Source organism: Haematobia irritans, chromosome 3 (assembly GCF_050003625.1).
Source record: "Haematobia irritans isolate KBUSLIRL chromosome 3, ASM5000362v1, whole genome shotgun sequence".
In the NCBI taxonomy this organism is placed as follows: domain Eukaryota; kingdom Metazoa; phylum Arthropoda; class Insecta; order Diptera; family Muscidae; genus Haematobia; species Haematobia irritans.
The window spans coordinates 214,186,899-214,206,190 of record NC_134399.1 but is presented as its reverse complement, the minus strand read 5'-3'; the positions used below and the strand labels follow the sequence as shown (position 1 = coordinate 214,206,190).

Genomic DNA, 19,292 nt, shown 5'->3' with positions numbered 1-19,292 from the left:
AACCATACGTTGGGCGTCGCCATTTTATTTTGAATGTAATTGAATGGCTTTTTAATTTGTGTTACCACTTTGGTGCCAATTTATAGAATTTTTGAGCATTGAAGTGATTTTGAATACAATTTGTATTTGTATTTTTGTTTTTGTTTTTTTGTGAAAGTGAATTCACAGAACCCGCTTTGGGCGCCAATTTTATAACAAAAATGCTACATCATTGAATTAAATTTTTTTCACTTATATTCACTTCACTTATATTCCCTACACCATAGGATGGGGGTATACAACTTTTGTCAATGCATTTGTAACACATCAAAATAGCTATTCTTACCCCATACAGTACCCAGCAAAAAATTTGGAAGTTCTTCTTAAGGCACAACGTTAAAAGCACTTCCAAAAATGTCCTCCCAAAGATGTTCTTTTTTTTAACTGCACAGGTAGTTCATTTTTTATAACTCGCTTTTTCATATTTTTAACACCCTGTATTTAGCAAACGATACCACCTGAAGGCCCCCTATAAAATTATTTACTATTTATCTCTTTCTTGTACTAAATATTTCATATTCCATTTGTTTCTTGATTGACATTAAAATGACTTTGATAGTATCGCACTTGGCGCAATAGTTTTTGTTGTACAGTTGAATTTTTGTTCACAGTCAGAGAGTATTGAGCGAGCTTTGAGTATTGAATAAACGAGTTCTAACCTTAAAATTTGAGTTTTACTTTATTTCGAAAAAGGAACAATTTATTGCACACTTTCTACAATGGCAATTTTAAAATTTTATTGTTTCAAATGGGTTAAAAACAGATTAAAAATTAATAAAATAGTGCACATTATTTAAATTTTATCGAAAAAAAATGCTAAATCCTATCTAGAAAAATTGCGAATTTTTAAAAATATTTGATGTCAAACGTTCCAGACAATCGATAGAATGCGATAAAAGTCATACAAAATTGTAAAAACTATTTATTTGTCAAAATATCACAAAATTTCTTTATTGACATCCAAATCACTGGATTCGCATCACACCTTAAGAAGTGTTGTAAATTCAGCGCAACGACTGTTGAAATGGAGGACTTCCGTCCTATGACAAGCCCATGTTAAAATCATCGCTTCTGCGCCAATTTTGCACCACTTCCGAATCCAAAAAGAACATTTTCACTACTTCTTTGACAACGCTTTTTTTGCTGGGTATATATATATTGTGGATCGTGGTGAATTGATGTCCGTCCATTTACGAAACAAAACCACAACTTGGAATTCTGCCATATGTCGCCAATAGTAAAATGTCATGCATTTTCGCCCATTAAGCCTAGTACCCCAGCAAAAAATGGAGCACTATTTCAGCAGGATTGTAAGGGAGAGAGGCAGTACCAACTGCTTACAAAACAACCGAATCAGCGCTGATTTTTGTGAGCAATGTCCCGATTTAGAGCAGCTTCTACATAGCGCTGATATAATTGCTCATTTTAATAGAAATATTGCTCAGAAGTGATATATAATCTTGAGTATAGCATTGTTGGCTTGAAGGAAAACAGCACTACCTTTCATGCATCTATACTGCATGAATTGGTTGCAATAACGTAAACGAATGATCATAAACTAGTTTGATTACTCGTTTACGTTATTGCCACCGATTCATGCAGTGTAGATGCACTGCCTACTTTTTTGTATACCAAAAAGTGCAACAAAACTCTTACTACTGAAGTATTTTTTGCTGGAATTAAGATCGAGTTTTCGCACGAAAAACTGTACTACTCCATATAAATACGTTAGCGGGGAATAAATGCGAAATCTTTGTTTTGAGCATTTTCCGACACATATTTATGCTACCCTGGAATTTTCGCACGAAAAAATAGCCAGGCATATTATTTCGCATAAATAAGTAAAAATCCCTGGGTTTGAAACCCTATTTACGGAGATAGATGAAGATATTATGTTCTAATTTTCATACGCTTAAAATGCCTAAATGCCTCTTAGCGGCAGCTTCTTCATTACTTTTTAAAAACTTCTTATGTGTTGAACTTGCAATATATCAGTGAAGAATTGAATGTGGCTGCTACTTAAAATAAAACTCATTTTAGTCACAGGCAGTTTCCCTAATAGCTGTCAATAATTTTTGTATTGATTGTATGTCACAGCTCTCAAGTTGGGCGCCCGTTTTTATATTCACTACAAATTCTTCAAAAAATTATATATTTCTAATTTTTAATTTTCTTTAGATTATATTTACTAATATTCTTCTTTTCCATCCCCTTTTAGGTTTCTCTTATTGGAAAAACATTAGCTGAAGCCCAACAAATTATTAAGTGTGGTGGCCATATTTCTGGTTATACAAATCTTACCATTGAATATGATGTTTCTGTTGTACAAAGTGTTGAATTTTCCATGGGTCCATTATTGATTGAAATCGAAAGACCAATGAACGACAAATTGGGTTTGGTATTGTGTAATTATAATTCAGCTGCAGCTGGTCTAGCAGATCATACGAAAATCGATGAGGTCAGTCAGGCGGGAGTTTATATTGCCAGTATTTTGCCAGCAAGCATTGCGGATCGGTAAGTACAGATGCAAGTTATTATAAATATTTACTTGAGGGGGAACCTACAATAGGTAAGAAATTTGGAAATTATTTAACTAAAATTTTAGTGGAAATAATTTTCAAGAAAATAAAAAAAAATCATACATTTTTTAACAGATGGCGTATTTATCTGTATCGGTCAGAGTTCTAGATGACGCTAGAAAAACCACATTTGATACTAACTTAGGTTAGGTTAGGTTAGGTCAGCCCGTTATTTTAAGTTCACTTAGACTATTCAATCTATTGCCAACTTCTTCTCTCTTACCATTGAGAGCTGCCCGATTTCAAGTTTAGCTCACTGACAAGGGGCTTCCGTATTATAGCCGAGTCCGAACGGCGATTCATATTACGGTGAGAATACTTAGAATAGCTTTAATACTCTCAGATATGTCACCAGCACCACCGGTGAACAACTTTCTGATGCTCGATCAACACTGGAATTGAACCCTTGACCCTTTGTATGCAAGGCGGACATGCTAACCATTGCATCGTGTGATTTGTGGATTCAGTTTTGTTTGACGAATTACTGATAAATACGTCATTGTAAGGTGGTTCTCTCGTCGGTTCGTTTAATAGAGAAGTAAATTGTTAACAAAATTTTCTCTAAAAATAAAATGTTAACAAAATTTTCTATAGAAATGAAATGTTGACAAAATTTTCTATGGAAATAAAATGTTGAGAACATTTTCTATGGAAATAAAATTTCGACAAAATTTTCTATAGAAATACAATTTTGACAAAATTTTCTATAGAAATAAAATTTTTACAAAATTTGCTATAGGAATAAATATTTGACAAAATTTTCTGTAGAAATCAAATAATAAAGTTTTGACAAAAATTTCTGTATAAATCAAATTTTGACAAAATTTTCTATAGAACTACAATTTTGACAAAATTTTCTATAGAAATAAAATTTTGTTGTTTTAATTTGTTGACCTTTAAACTTTTAATTATATTTGCTTAGTTCGGCTTGAGGTCATGTGAATAAAAACAGATGTTGGAGATGTCTCGAAATATTGGAAAATTTTAAATATAAAAATACAACTCGAAAAAAAAAAAAAAACAACAACATCTGTTTTTATTCAAGCCGAACTTAGCAAATAGAAATTTTCTATAGGAATAAAATTTTGACAAAAATTTCTTATAAATCAAATTTTGACAAAATTTTCTATAGAAATAAAATTCTGATAAAAATTTTCTATAGAAATTCAATTTTGACAAAATTTTCTATTGAAATAAAATTTTGACAAAATTTCCTATAGAAATACAATTTTCACATAATTTTCTATAAAAATAAAATTTTGAGAAAATTTTCTATAGAAATAATATTTTGGGAAAATTTTCTATAGAAACAAAATTCCATCGAAATCCTAAAAAAAAATCAAATTTAAAATAATTAATTCGTGACCACCCCCAAAACATCAAAAATTCCATCGAAATCCTAAAAAAATGAAATTTTTACATGAAAAACTTCTTTTGCTCATATCTCCTAAACTAAGCGTCGTAGAGCGAAAAGGAGGTTAATTCGTGACCACCCCCAAAAAATCAAAAATTCCATCTAAATCCTAAAAAAATCAAATTTTTATATGAAAACTTTGTTTTGCTAATATCTCCTAAACTAAGCGTCCTAGAGCGAAAAGGAGGTTAATTCGTTTGGGGTTGGTAACACGGTTTCCACAGTTGATAGAATTGTAGGAAAAATGGAAGAGTTTTTACTGTTTGGTAGATTGATACAATTTTTAATGTTCTGGTAGATTTTGCCAAATATTCCTCTCCAACTAAGAGGTAATTGATAAATGGAAATAAGATTTAAAAAAAATCCTATAGAAATAAAATTTTGACAAAATTTTCTATAGAAATAAAAATTTGTCAAAATTTTCTATAGAAATACAATTTTCACATAATTTTCTATGGAAATAAAATTTTGGGAAAATTTCCTGTAGAAATAAAATTTGGCAACATTTTCTATAGAAAAAAAATTTTGTCAAAATTTTCTGCAGAAATAAAAATTTTGACAAAAATTTCTATAGTCATACAATTTTGACAAAATTTTCAACAAAAAAAAAATGCATATAAATAAATTTTGACAAAATGTTCTATAGAAAAAATAATTTTGATAAAATTTTCTATAGAAAAAATAATTTTGATAAAATTTTCTATAGAAATAAAGTGTTTACTAAATTTTCTATTCAAATAAAATTTTGAGAAAATTTTGTATAGAAATAATATTCTGGGAAAATTTTCTATAGAAACAAAATTTTGACAAAATTTTCTATAGAAATGAAATTTGACAAAATTTTCAATAGAAATAAAATATTGTTAAAAATTTATAAGAAATACAATTTTGACAAAATTTTCGATAGAAATAGTTGTTCCGGTGTCGGCAATAGTTTAAAGTTGGTAACACGGCTTCCACAGTTGATAGAATTGTAGCAAAAATGATAGATTTTTCTACTGTTTGGTAGATTGATAGAATTTTTAATGTTCTGGTATATTTTGCAAAATATTCCTCTCCAACTAAGAGGTAATTGATGAATAGAAATAAGATTTTAACAAAATTTTCTATAGAAATAAAATTTTTACAGAATTTTCTATAGAAATAAAATTTTGACAAAGTTTTCTATAGGAAAAAAATTTGACCAAATTTTGTATAGGAAAAAAATTTTGACAAAATTTTCTATAGTCATACAATTTTGACAAAATTTTCTAAAAAAAAATACATATAAATAAATTTTGAAAAAATAATCTATAGAAAAAATAATTTTGATAAAATTTTCTATAGAAAAAATAATTTTGATAAAATTTTCTATAGAGATAAAATTTTGACAAAATTTTCCACATTTTGACAAAATAAAAACAAATTATATTGAAACAAAAATTTTACAACATTTTCTATAGAAATCAAATTTTGATACAATTTTCTATTTCTATATTTTTCTGTAGAAAAAAGGTTTGACAACATTTTCTATAGAAATAAAGTTTTGACAAAATTTTCTATAGAAATAAAATATTGACAACCTTTTCCATAGAAATAAAAAATTTGGACAAAATTTTCTATAAAAATAAAAAAAATATATATAAAAGCAAATTTCAAAGAATATTCTATAGAAAAATAATTTTTGCAAAATAAGATTTATTGGTTTGGTCCAAATTTTTGTAGGAAAAACACATATACAGTAATAATAATAAATTATTTATTTATTGTTTATTTTATGATTAAAATAAACAATAAATGTATGATAAAAAGAGAAATGTAGCATTGGCTGCTAAAGCCATCAAGTATATAATAATATATTTAAAGTATTTTTACTACATAACATAATATTTCTTTATTAATATATACACGCAGAGAAGGAATATGATCACCTCAAACATGTTTCAAGAGCAACATGTTATTTTTGTATGGTGACCATGTAACATGTTTGTCACTAAAATGTTATTTTCTCGTCAAATATAACCTGCTTGCCGGAATCAGATACATGATTTCCGAGAAGATAACATGGTTGCGAAAACCATGTTACATGGTCACCACCCAAAAATAACATTTTGCTCTTAAAACATGGTTGAGGTGATCATATTCCTTCTCTGGGTGTACTATTAAATTTCTTTTATACGAAAATATTTTATTTTTTTTTTTAATTTAATATTTAAGGAATTTTTGCCTTCCAGTATACTACTGGATTTGGAAATTTACGTTCTTCGATTATATTCAAAAGTTTGTAAACCACTGCAAATTTGTGTTATTGTACAGCAGAAAAAAATATATTTAAAGAATATCAAAACTAGCTAATATTTTGAAATTTCAGAATAGCAAAATTAAATTGATCTTGCAATATCATCTTCTCTTTATTTTGCCATTTTATTAATCACCTTCTATTCACTTCCTTAATCTTTTTTTATTCCTCCAATTAGATGCGGTGCTCTTTCAGTTGGCGACCAAGTACTTTCCATAGACGATATCAATATAGAGAACTCGACATATACACCGGATGAGGTTATGACTATCTTGGATACCAGTTCAGGAAGGGGATATACACAAATGCAAATAATGCCCGCCCATGCACTAGCACGAAGAGGTAAGAAATAAAAACAAAAAATATTCGTATTACGATTATACACAGTACGAAATTATGTCAACATAGAATCTGAAATAGGCAAAGGAAGATAATTTTAAAAGTTTATGATAGTCTGTCTACAATAAAAAAATCTATATTTTGCTATTGAAGAAGTAATCTTTTGGTTTCCTGTGTCATTGTAAAATGCCTTTGAATTGGACAAGTACGATGTCTGTGATGAGGGTCATATCCACTAATATTATTTTGTTTTCAACATTTGTGGATGCCATTTCATTGATATATCAAGTAAAGTATAATTATTGTTAATACATAAAGTATAGGGTGTTCAGGGAAAGGAGTGATAATTATTAAAAAAAAGAAACTTGCACAGTTTTGTAGTTCCGTTCTCAATATTTAAGGATGTATAATCAGAATCTTTTATCATATCAATGAGCATGGGTCGTTTCCATTTTAATTGTACCATTCATTGGTAAAGTCTGGCCTGAGAGGACCACCATGGTGGAATGGCTAATATGGCCGGCTGATTACTAGCATGCAGTCCAAAGTGGCAGGGTGATTTAGGTGCATGAGAGGTTTTTTGGTGACTTCGCTTGTCTCTTCCTAATTTTCCCTTACATCTACACCTCTACGTGTACGTACCTAGTTATGTATTGGCTTATGTACTCTCAGAAAAGAAATAAGGAAAATGGCCGGGTTTATTTGCCGAAGTGCAGCCAATGTGTAATGGTGTGGACCCCCGTAAAGGCTGATTATTATCGGGAAAATGTTATGAAAGCCTAGGCATACAAAAATTTCGGCCTCAGACCATGGACATTACAACAGGGCTCAGCACGCCTCAACCACGAATTTCAAGAGTACAGTGGCCACCAAAACCTCTGAATCTCAATCACGGTTGCCACAGTTAGATAAAATGTAGGTAGAATTCTACGAAATGTTTTGGTAGATTTTTCAAAACATTCCTTCCTAACTAAGATGTACTTCACAAATTGTCTCAAGAAAAAAATTTGGACAATATTTTTTATAGAAATAAAACTTTGACAAAATTTTCTATAGAAATAAAACTTTGACAAAATTTTCTATAAACATAAAATCTTGCTAAAGTTTTCTATAGAAATAAAATTTTGACAAAATTTTCTATAGAAATAAAATTTTGGCAAAATTTTCTATTGAAATACAATTTTTACAAAATTATCTATAGAAATAAAATTTTGACAAAATTATCTATAGAAATAAAATTTACAAAAAAATCTATATAAATAAGATTTTGACAAATTTTGCTATGTACAAATAAAATTTTGATAAAATTTACTATAGAAATAAAATTTTAACAAAAATTTCTATAGAAATAAAATTTTGACAAAATTTTCTATTGAAATACAATTTTTACAAAATCTTCTACAGAAATAAAATTTTATCAAAACTGTCTAAAGAAATAAAATTTTGACAAAATTTTCTATAGAAATAAAATTTTGACAAAATTTTGTATAGAAATAAAATTTGGACAACATTTTCTACAGACAAAAAATTTTGAAAATTTTTTTTGGAAATAAAATTTTACAAAATTTTCTATGGAGATAAAATTTTGACAAAATTTTCTATAGAAATAAAATTTTGACAAAATTTTCTATAGAAAAAAAAAGACAAAATTTTCTATAGAAAAAAAATTGACAAAATTTTCTATAGAAAAAAAATTGACAAAATTTTCTATAGAAAAAAAATTGACAAAATTTTCTATAGAAATAAAATGTTGACAAACTTTTTTATAGAAATAATTTTTGTACAAAATTTTCTATAGAAATAAACATTTTACAAAATTTTCTATAAAAATAAAGTTTTGACAAATTTTTTTGTAGAAATAAAGTTTTAACAAAATTTTCTATAGAAAAAAAATTTTGACAAAATTTTCTATAAAAATAAAATTTTGATAAAAATTTCGATGGAAATAAAATTTTGACAAAATTTTTTATAGAACTAAATTTTTTACAAAATTTTCTATAGAACTAAAATTTTGACAAAATTTTCTATAGAAATAAAATTTTGAAAATTTTTTCTATAGAAATAACATTTTGACAATATTTTCTGTAGAAATAAATTTTGAAAATTTTTTCTATAGAAATAACATTTTGACAATATTTTCTGTAGAAATAAATATTGACAAATTTTTCTATAGAAATAAAATTTTAACAAAATTTTCTATAGAAATAAAATTTTGACGCAATTTTCTATAAGAAATAAAATGTTGACAAAATTTTCTATATAAATAAAATTTTGACAAAATATTCTATAGATATAAAATTTTGACAAAATTTGCTATAGAAATAAAATTTTGACAAAATTTTCTATAGAAATAAAATTTTAGCAAAATTTGCTAAAGAAATAAAATTTTGACAAAATTTTCTATAGAAGTAAATTTTGACAAAATTTTTTTGTACAAAAGAAAATTTTCTATAGAAACAAAATGTTAGCAAATTGTTTTATAAAAATATATTTTTTTTTTTTTTATAAAATCGATACCTTTAACAATTTTAGTTTTTGCGTTTTGTAGGAGTATTAACATTCTATTATACTAATACATTTCTTTTGAAGACACATTTTTTCATAATAACCACAAAAATTTGATCAAACACTGCAAAATAATGTTGTTTTGTTTGGTAGTTTTTTGTTAAAATTTTGGTAGATTATTTTTGGCTCGAGTAGCCAAAAATAATCAATCCGTTGGATTTTTGCCCTGGGACATTTTGGAGAGTAAGGTTGGCTCTGGAAAATACCAAAGTGTTGATGATCTCAAGAAGGCACTTCACCGAGAATGGGCCTATATACGCAGAGCCACATTCCTCCAGCATATGATGGCTTTATCGGCAGTTTGAAGGCCATAATCCTTGTCAATCACGCAGAGAAGGAATATGATCACCTCAAACATGTTTCAAAAGCAAGATGTTATTTGTGTATGGTGACCATGTAACATGTTTGTCACTAAAATGTTATTTTCTCGTCAAATATAACCTGCTTGCCGAAATCAGATACATGATTTCTGCGAAAAAAATATGGTTGCGAAAACCACGTTACATGGTCACCACCCAAAAATAACATTTTGCTCTTAAAACATGTTAGAGGTAATCATATTCCTTCTCTGGGTGATGTTGGCGAATTCGAACAAATCCGAACTGATCCTACAATTTAATGTCCTATCGGACATTTTTTTGCTTTTGAACAATAAAAATAAAAAAATATATCGCTTTAGTTTGTTGCAATACAAATCAGTTGCCCTGATTATGCTTGTCGATATCAGATACATAATTTCCGTGAAAATAATATGGTTGCGACTAAGATAGTACATCAAGAAAATATTATTTTTTCACTAATATTATGCTGTTGACACATGTTTGAGGTTATCATATTCCTTGTCTGGGTGTATATGACTCCAATATTTAACACTTAACGCCATTTCCAATTACTTATCATTCCTAAGACATACTCGGTCCATCTATGCGTATATCCATGTAAATATATGTATTCATTTCACTAATGATTTTTGCATGTTGTTCCACATAAATTGTGGTTGTATCGCTTGCCACCAACGAATTCTACAAACAAACATAAGAAAATCCCGAAACAAACATCAATGACAAAATCAGAAAATCTTATAAGACGAAATGAAACGATCACTCCGTAAAAAGAAAAATTGACAACATCATTATCCATCCGCAGACTGACAGTGTGTAATATTGGCAGCATTATCATCAGCATCAAAATCACTACACACCATGCATTGGGGGGGATGGGGGGAGTGTGTGCGAATAACATTAACGACTCAAAAGAAAAACAATCATAAATGGCCATCGTTAAGGAGATATATGAGACAACGACCTATTGTGCACTGCCTTCGCAAAGCCATCGGCAGTTGGACGCTTACCAACACCCGCATATTGCAAGAGGGAGCGAGGGGACACTTTTCTCAAACGTATTTCTGTTTGTGTTCTTATGACCATCGCTTGTCCATACATATACGATTCGTTGGATGACATTTGTCGATCATAAAATTATGTGTGTATACACTGAGAGAAAAATGACATAATTTTTTTCGCGTCATTGAAAAGTAAGGTTGTATTGATGGAAAAAACTAGATATGATGTCCTCATTCCAGAGTACGCTAAGTCGACTTAGCATTTTTTGATGGAGTTCGTTATTTTGTATTCGGATTGATGTGAATTGCATCCAGTCAAAAGTTCAAATTTATTGGACATTTCTATCAAAAGTTATGGCTACTATTGTTCGTAGCCTCTGGCTAAAGTTTTAAAAATTTCCAATCCAAAAAGGACAAAATGCTTTGTTCGGTTTAAAGTGGTCTAATTTATTTTAGCTATGTTCTATTATCACTATTTTGAAGTCGTACATATTTCAAAAAATCTACAATAAACATGTTTTTAAGACCGAAAAAAGTGAATTTATATTTTATACGGTTTTTGAGAAATTCCAACAAAAAAAAGTTTGAACTTCCCAGCAAAAAAAGCGTCGCCAAAAAAATAATGAAAATATTCTTTTTGGATCCGGAAAATTGACGCAGAAGCGATAAATTTAACATGGGCTTGTCATAGGACGGAAGTCCTCCATTTCAACAGCCGTTGCACTGAATTTGAATCACTTCTTTAGGTGTGATCCGAATTCAATGTTTTGGATGTAAATTAAAAAATTCTGTGGTATTTTGTCAAATAAATAATTTTTATAATTTTTTATAATTTTTAGTGGATTCTAACGCTTGTCGGAAACGTTTGAACTCAAATATTTTCAAAAAATAATTTGTACCATTTTATGAATTCTTACTCTGTTTTTAATCTATTTGAAACACAAAAGTTAAAATTACCCATTAAAAGTATGAAAATACCAAGTTATAAAAAATTTAATTAAAAGAACTTCCTGGGGAGTTAAAATAAAGAACATCATTGGGTGTGCATCTTCCCGAAGTGCTTTTAAAGTTGTGCCTTTGGAAGAACTTCCAAATTTTTTTGCTGGGTTGTTTCCTGTAAAATTCACTTTTTAGACTTATACCTTTTTAAGAAAGTACAAAAAAGGCGTGTTTATGAACAAAAAAACAAAACTTTTCACTAAACTTCAACAAAAATTCCATTCGAAGATTATTGTCAATAGCTCCTTTAGACTGAATTTTAAAGAACATTACATTTTTTCTTTAAAATTCAGTCTAAAGGAGCTATTTTAAATATATATATATTTTTAAATATTATATCCGCTTCCAAAGGTTATCGTATTATTGTAATTACGGTTGCGATAGTTGCACTTCAGGGTACTTAAAAAATTTTCGATAAATAAATAAAAATAAATTTTTGACAAAATTTTCTGAAGAAATAAAATTTTGACAAAATTTTCTATGGTATAAAATTTTAACAAAATTTTATATAGAAATAACATTTTAACAAAACTTTCTATAGAAATAAAATTTTGACAAAATTTTCCGTAAAAATAAACATTTGACAACATTTTCTATAAAAATAATATTTTGACAAAATTAACAAAATAAACTTTTAACAAAATTTTCTATAGAAATAAACTTTTAACAAAATTTTTTATAGAAATACTTTGACAAAATTTTCTATAAAAATAAAATTTTGGCAATATAGAAATAAAATTTTGACAAAATTTTCTATAGAAATAAAATTCTGATTGTAATTTTCTGTAGAAATAAACTTTTAACAAAATTTTCTATAGAAATACAATTTTGACGAAATTTTCTGTAGAAATAAAATTTCGACAAAATTTTCTATAAAAATAAAATTTTGACGAAATTTTTTATAGAAATAAAATTTTAACAAAATTTTCTATAGAAATAAAATTTTAACAAAATTTTCTATAGAAATAAAATTTTAACAAAATTTTCCATAAAAATAAAATTTTTACAAAATTTTCCATAAAAATAAAATTTTTACAAAATTTTCTATAGAAATAATTTTCTATAAAAATAAAATTTTGACAAAATTAACAAAATAAACTTTTAACAAAATTTTCTATAGAAATACAACTTTGACAAAATTTTCTATAAAAATAAAATTTTGACAAAATTTTCTATAGAAATAAAATGTTGACAAAATTTTCTATAGAAATAAAATGTTGACAAAATTTTCTGTAGAAATAAACACTTAACAAAATATTCTTAGAATTACAATTTTGACAAAATTTTCTATAGAAATAAAATTTTAACAAAATTTTCTATACAAATAAACTTTTAACAAAATTTTCTATAGAAATACAATTTTGACGAAATTTTCTATAGAAATAAAATTTTAACAAAATTTTCTATAGAAATAAAATTTTAACAAAATTTTCCATAAAAAATAACATTTTGACAAAATGTTCTATAAAAATAAAATTTTCTATAAAAATAAAATTTTGACAAAATTTTCTATAAAAATAAAATTTTGACAAAATTTTCTGAAGAAATAAAATTTTTATTGTTGTTTTTGATCTCAGCTTAAATCCATGCATTGACTAAACTACAAGTGTAGCTTAACCAACAGAGGAAAAGTATGCTTGTCAAATTTATTTGGGCAAAGCCCTATAGACTGCAAGATGGTTGGATGTACAGCTGTTTCGGAATTACCACATTCCTCATCAGCATCCTCTACTTGCAGCAAAACTATCAACCAATTATCAGAATAAATTCGTGTAATTCACTCAACCCAAAGTGAAATATACTTGAACCTTCCGAAAAAGGGTTTAATAGTCGGCTACTGCCTAAACAAATTTGCAAGCATATCTCTTTCCTTTGCAAAACTCAAATCATCGATTTGTATTTAGTTGGCTGGGTTTGTTTTTGAGCGTGCTTCCTCTATCTTCATTCAAAACGAATGAAATAAAATTTTGACAAAATTTTCTATAGAAATAAAATTTTGAAAAAATTTTCTATAGAAATAAAATTTTGAAAAATTTTCTATACAAATAAAATTTTGACAAAATTTTCTATACAAATAAAATTTTGACAAAATTTTCTATAGAAATAAACTTTTAACAAAATTTTCTATAAAAATACAATTTTGACGAAATTTTCTATAGAAATAAAATTTTAACAAAATTTTCTATAGAAAAAACTTTTAACAACATTTTCGCAAAATTTTCTGTAAAAATAAAATTTTGACAAAATTTTCTATACCGAAATTTTGTTTTTTGATTTAAGCTTAAAACCATGCATTGACTAAACTACAAGTGTAGATTAACCAACAGAGGAAAAGACATATGTTTGTACGAATTTATTTCGGCATAAGCCGGCTATCATGCAAAACCTTTTTTCGGAAGGATCAAATGTGGTTCATTGTTGGGTTTAATGAACTGCCTGAATTTATTCTGATAATTGGTTGATAGTTTTGCTGCAAGTAGATGATGCTGATGAGGAATGTGGTAATTCCGAAACGTGCGTACATCCAACCATCTTTCAGTCTACAGGGTTTTGCCCAAATAAATTTGACAAACATTCTTTTCCTCTGTTGGTGAAGCGTACAGTCCATGCATGGTTTTAAGCTGAAATGAAAAAACAACAACAATGCTTAAAGAACAAAACCAAAAATAACAAAACAAAACGAAATAAAATTTTTACAACATTTTCTATAGAAGTAGGTTAGGTTAGGTTAGGTGGCAGCCCGATGTATCAAGCTCACTTAGACTATTCAGTCCATTGTGATACCACATTGGTGAACTTCTCTCTTATCACTGAGTGCTGCCCGATTCCATGTTAAGCTCAATGACAAGGGACCTCCTTTTTATAGCCGAGTCCGAACGGCGTTTCACATTGCAGTGAAACCACATAGAGAAGCTTTGACACCCTCAGAAATGTCGCCAGCATTGCTGAGTTGGGATAATCCACCGCTGAAAAACTTCTTGGTGTTCGGTCGAAGCAGGAATCGAACCCACGACCGTGTATGCACGGCGGGCATGCTAACCACTGCACCACGGTGGCTCCCAAAATAAATAAAACTTTGACAAAATTTTCTATAAAAATAAAATTTTGACAAAATTTTCTACTGAAATAAAATTTTGACAAAATTCTCTAAGAAATAAAATGTAAAAAATGAAATAAAATTTATACAAAATTTTCCAAAAAAATTTTTTTTTACAAAATTTTCTGCATAAATAAAATTTTGGCAAATCTTTGTGAAGAAAAAATTTTTGCAAAATAATAAACTATTAGCAATTAAGTTTGTTAAAGACTTTATAAAAATATTAAAATATTTTGTCAAAACTATTGTATCATAAATCTGATATCGGCTCAAGATTCGCGGGGGTAATACGGTACTGACCAGGGTGGAAAAGTATTGAAAAAAGTACTATAGTACTTCATTTTCCATCCCTGATTCCGACTCAAGAAGCGATGTATTACGCTTTATAGGTGAACCTCCTAAAAGTATGCAATGAATTTTTTCTATAGTAGACAAACCGGATTAATTTTCTTAATATTACATTTCAAAAGTGGCTTAATCTAAATGGAAATAAACTTATTGTTAGGTAAGGTAAGATCTAAAGTGAAACAAGTATATACGGTTCAACCATATCGGATGAAATTTGCTCCCCCAAAAGGCTCCTGTAGTCAAATATGGGGATTGTTTTATGGAAAATTTTTTGCACAATTGGTAGAAGACAAATTTCAATCGTATCATATGAAATTTGCTTCTCGAATAAATGGAAAAAAATTTAATGTTAGTTGGAGGCCATTTACTAACAAATTTCAACCGCATCCGATGAGAATGGTTCCTTCAAGAGGCTCCAGAAGTCAAATCTGGGGATCGGTTTAGTAATGTAATTATGGGCCAATATCGACTAATTTTCGCACAATTTTCAGAAAGTTTACTTTAATATCACTTATCAAATCTCAATCATATCGTATGAAATTTTCTCCTCGAAGAGGGTCCGGAAGTCATATCTTGGTATGGGTTAATATTATTTGCTTGTCCCTATCAAAAATCATTTAAGATAGTATTAAGTCTATCAGTAGACAAGAAGAAATAAATACAAAATTTGGTATTTTGTTACAAAACTTTCTATGATGAAACACAAAATTCCAAAACTATCTTAAATGTGTCTCACTGGCGTTAAAATAGCGATGATATATTATTTTTGAAACAAAAACATATACGCTCATTGCAATGCATTTTCAACATCGAATTAATACTTAACAAAAAATTCATTAGAGCATCTCATAAACTTATAATTATCACAGTGTAGATTGATTTAATGTCGACTAAAACCATTTTTCTTTAGATTTCTTCCCCATTCATTTTCTGTTATGGCATTAAATCGTGTATGGCATAAATTCTTGCTGAAATTGCCAACAACATCCAGTAACAGTGAACGAGAATGACTTGTAAATCTTAATTCCTCCAATATTCTGACTCTAACACTGGCTACTGTATTGAATCTTCTTCACCTACTATTTCATAGTTTTATGATTTGTATTCAACATTTATTTTTACATGATTTTAGTTTTTTTTCTTTGTTTTGCTCTTTGCACTTTGTAAAAATTTCATGGTTGTTGGATTTATGTTCCGTTCCAGAGGGGAGAAAATTGAAAATTATGTTTCATAATTTTTATGGTGTGAACTTTATTAAAAAGTAAAATTTATGTATTTTAAGATTTAATGGTCTAGAATTCAAAGTTATGGCTAAAACATATGGAAGCTTAGATGTCCTAATAAGGCATTGTAGAGAATGAAAAAGGAAAATTCTGAAAAATTTGTGTTTGGGCCCTTATGAAGAAACAAAAAGTGGCACATATTTGGTCAGTTGTGTTTGGAACTTGAAAAGATTTTTGTACAATTTTACTTTTATTTATTTAAGGAAAAAATATAAGTTTTATACATTTGTTCAAAGTGAGTAAAATTCAATGGAAAAATTTGAAACTATAAAATAAAAAATTAACAAAAAAAGCCAAAATGTTTTTGTGCACGGTATAAATGCTCACTAAGATACAACAAGAAAAAAATTCTTACGACTTAAAATTTGACCGAATTATATGAAATCAAGTTTGTTGTATTTAATACGTCATATCGCTATTTCTTAAAATATATTTTCCGTGTATATGATTTTTTGTGCGGCAAATGTGAATCTGTAGTAAAAAAAATCAAATTTTGTCCAAAAAAATTAAAAAACTACAAATTCGAAATTAAATAATATTTACCTGAGATGAAAGTAATGTTGGTGAAAAAGATGTGTAGTGTAAATATATTTCAATTCTCTACTAAAATAATTTTTATTTGCAAATAAAAAGGTATTTTAATTCGCACCGAATTTTTAAAGATACAACTACTATTAAAAAAAAAACACATAATTTTTTTGAAAAAAATTTGGTATGCATATATTTTTTATTTACCATTTTGCTTATTATATATTTTTTTGGAGGGAATCGGTGATCTTGTTTATTTAAGGGTTAATAGAAAAATTTCAAATTTCGAAAAAAATAAAAAAATATTTATGTAAATTTCGAAAAAAATGAACAAAGCTGGAAATAGGAGTTGAGAGCTACATTTTGATTTTATAGATCCGTTTACTATCCCTGTAAAAGTGTTTTATTTTTATACCCTCCACCATAGGATGGGGGGGTATATTAACTTTGTCATTCCGTTTGTAATACATCGAAATATTGCTCTAAGACCCCATAAAGTATATATATTCTGAGTCGATCTAAGCATGTCCGTCCGTCCGTCCGTCTGTTGAAATCACGCTAACTTCCGAACGAAACAAGGTATCGACTTGAAACTTGGCACAAGTAGTTGTTATTGATGTATGGTATTGCAAATGGGCTATAGTGGACCACTTTTACGTATAGCCCCCATATAAACGGGCCTCCATATTTACCTTGCGGAGCCTCTAAGATAAGCATATTTCATCCCATCTGGCTGAAATTTGGTACGTGGTGTTAGTACATAGTCTCTAACAACCATGCAAAAATTGGTCCACATCGGACCATAATTATATATAGCCCCTATATAAACCGATCCTCAGATTTGGCTTGCGGAGCCTCTAAGAGAAGCAAATTTCATCCGATCCGGCTGATATTTGGTACATGGTGTTGGTATATGGTCTCTAACAACTATGCTAAAATTGGTCCAAATCGGTCCATAACTATATATAGCCCCCATATAAACCGATCCCCAGATTTGGCTTGCGGAGCCTATAAGAGAAGCAAATTTCATCCGATCCGGCTGATATTTGGTACATGGTGTTGGTATATGGTCTCTAACAACTATGCTAAAATTGGTCCAAATCGGCCCATAACTATATATAGCCCCCATATAAACCGATCCCCAGATTTGGCTTGCGGAGCCTATAAGAGAAGCAAATTTCATCCGATCCGGCTGATATTTGGTATATGGTGTTGGTATATGGTATCTAACAACTATGCTAAAATTGGTCCAAATCGGTTTATAACTATATATAGCCCCCATATAAACCGATCCCCAGATTTGGCTTGCGGAGCCTATAAGAGAAGCAAATTTCACCCGATCCGGCTGGTATTTGGTACATGGTGTTGGTATATGGTCTGTAACAACTATGCTAAAATTGGTCCAAATCGGTCCATAATTATATATAGCCCCCATATAAACCGATCCCCAGATTTGGCGTGCGAACCCCCAAAGTTTGCAAATTTCATCCGATCCGGCTGAAATTTGGTACATGGTGTTAGTATATGGTCTGTAACAACTATACAAACTTTGGTTCATATCGGACCATAAAATTTATATAGCCCTCATATAAACCGATCCCCAGATTTGACCTCCGGAGCCTCTTGGAAGAGCAAAATTCACCCAATCTGGTTGAAATTTGGTACGTGGTGTTAGTATATAGTCTCTGACAACCATGCAGGAATTGGTCCACATCGGTCCATAATTATATGTAGCCCCCATATAAACCGAACCCAGATTAGACCTCCGGAGCCTCTTGGAAGAGCAAAATTCACCCGATCCGGTTGAAATTTGGTACATGGTGTTAGTATATGGTCTCTCACAACCATGCAAAAATTGGTCCATACCGGTCTTTATTATATAACTCCCATTTAAACCGATCCCCAGATTTGACCTCCGGAGCTATTGGAGGAGCAAAATTCATCCGACCCGGTTGAAATTTGGTACGTGGTAAAATTTGGTACATTGCGCTAGTATATGGCTGCTAACAACCATGCCAAAATTGGTCCATATCGGTCTATAATTATATATAGCCGATCCCCAAAAATAATCTACCAAATTTTTATTTCTATAGAAAATTTTGTCAACATTTTCTTACTATAGAAAATTTTGTCAAAATTTTATTACTATAGAAAATTTTGTCAAAACTTTATTATTATAGAAAATTTTGTCAATATTTTATTATATTTTGTCAAAATTTTATTTCTATAGAAAATTTTATCAAATTTTATTGCTATAGAAAATTTTTTCGAAATTTTATTTCTATAGAAAAGTTTGTCAAAAATTTTATTTCTATAGAAAATTTTGTCAAAATTTTATTTCTATAGAAAATTTTGTCAAAATTTTATTTCTATAGAAATAAGTTTCTATGCAATCCATGGTGGAGGGTACATAAGATTCGAACTGGCCGTATATACTTGTTTGTATTATATGATTACAAAAATCATCAAGTTTTTGGAAAA

General features: G+C 28.7%; 1 protein-coding gene across 2 annotated transcripts in view; it reads left to right on the top strand.

Moving 5' to 3' along the window:
• Positions 1-19,292, top strand: part of Grip (Glutamate receptor interacting protein) — a 186,548-nt gene that overhangs the window by 154,335 nt on the left and 12,921 nt on the right. For both annotated transcript variants that reach the window (XM_075302746.1, XM_075302745.1), the window contains 2 exons: positions 2,258-2,553; positions 6,489-6,652. In XM_075302746.1, coding sequence (XP_075158861.1) covers positions 2,258-2,553; positions 6,489-6,652 — 460 coding nt within the window. The remainder of the gene's footprint in view (positions 1-2,257; positions 2,554-6,488; positions 6,653-19,292) is intronic.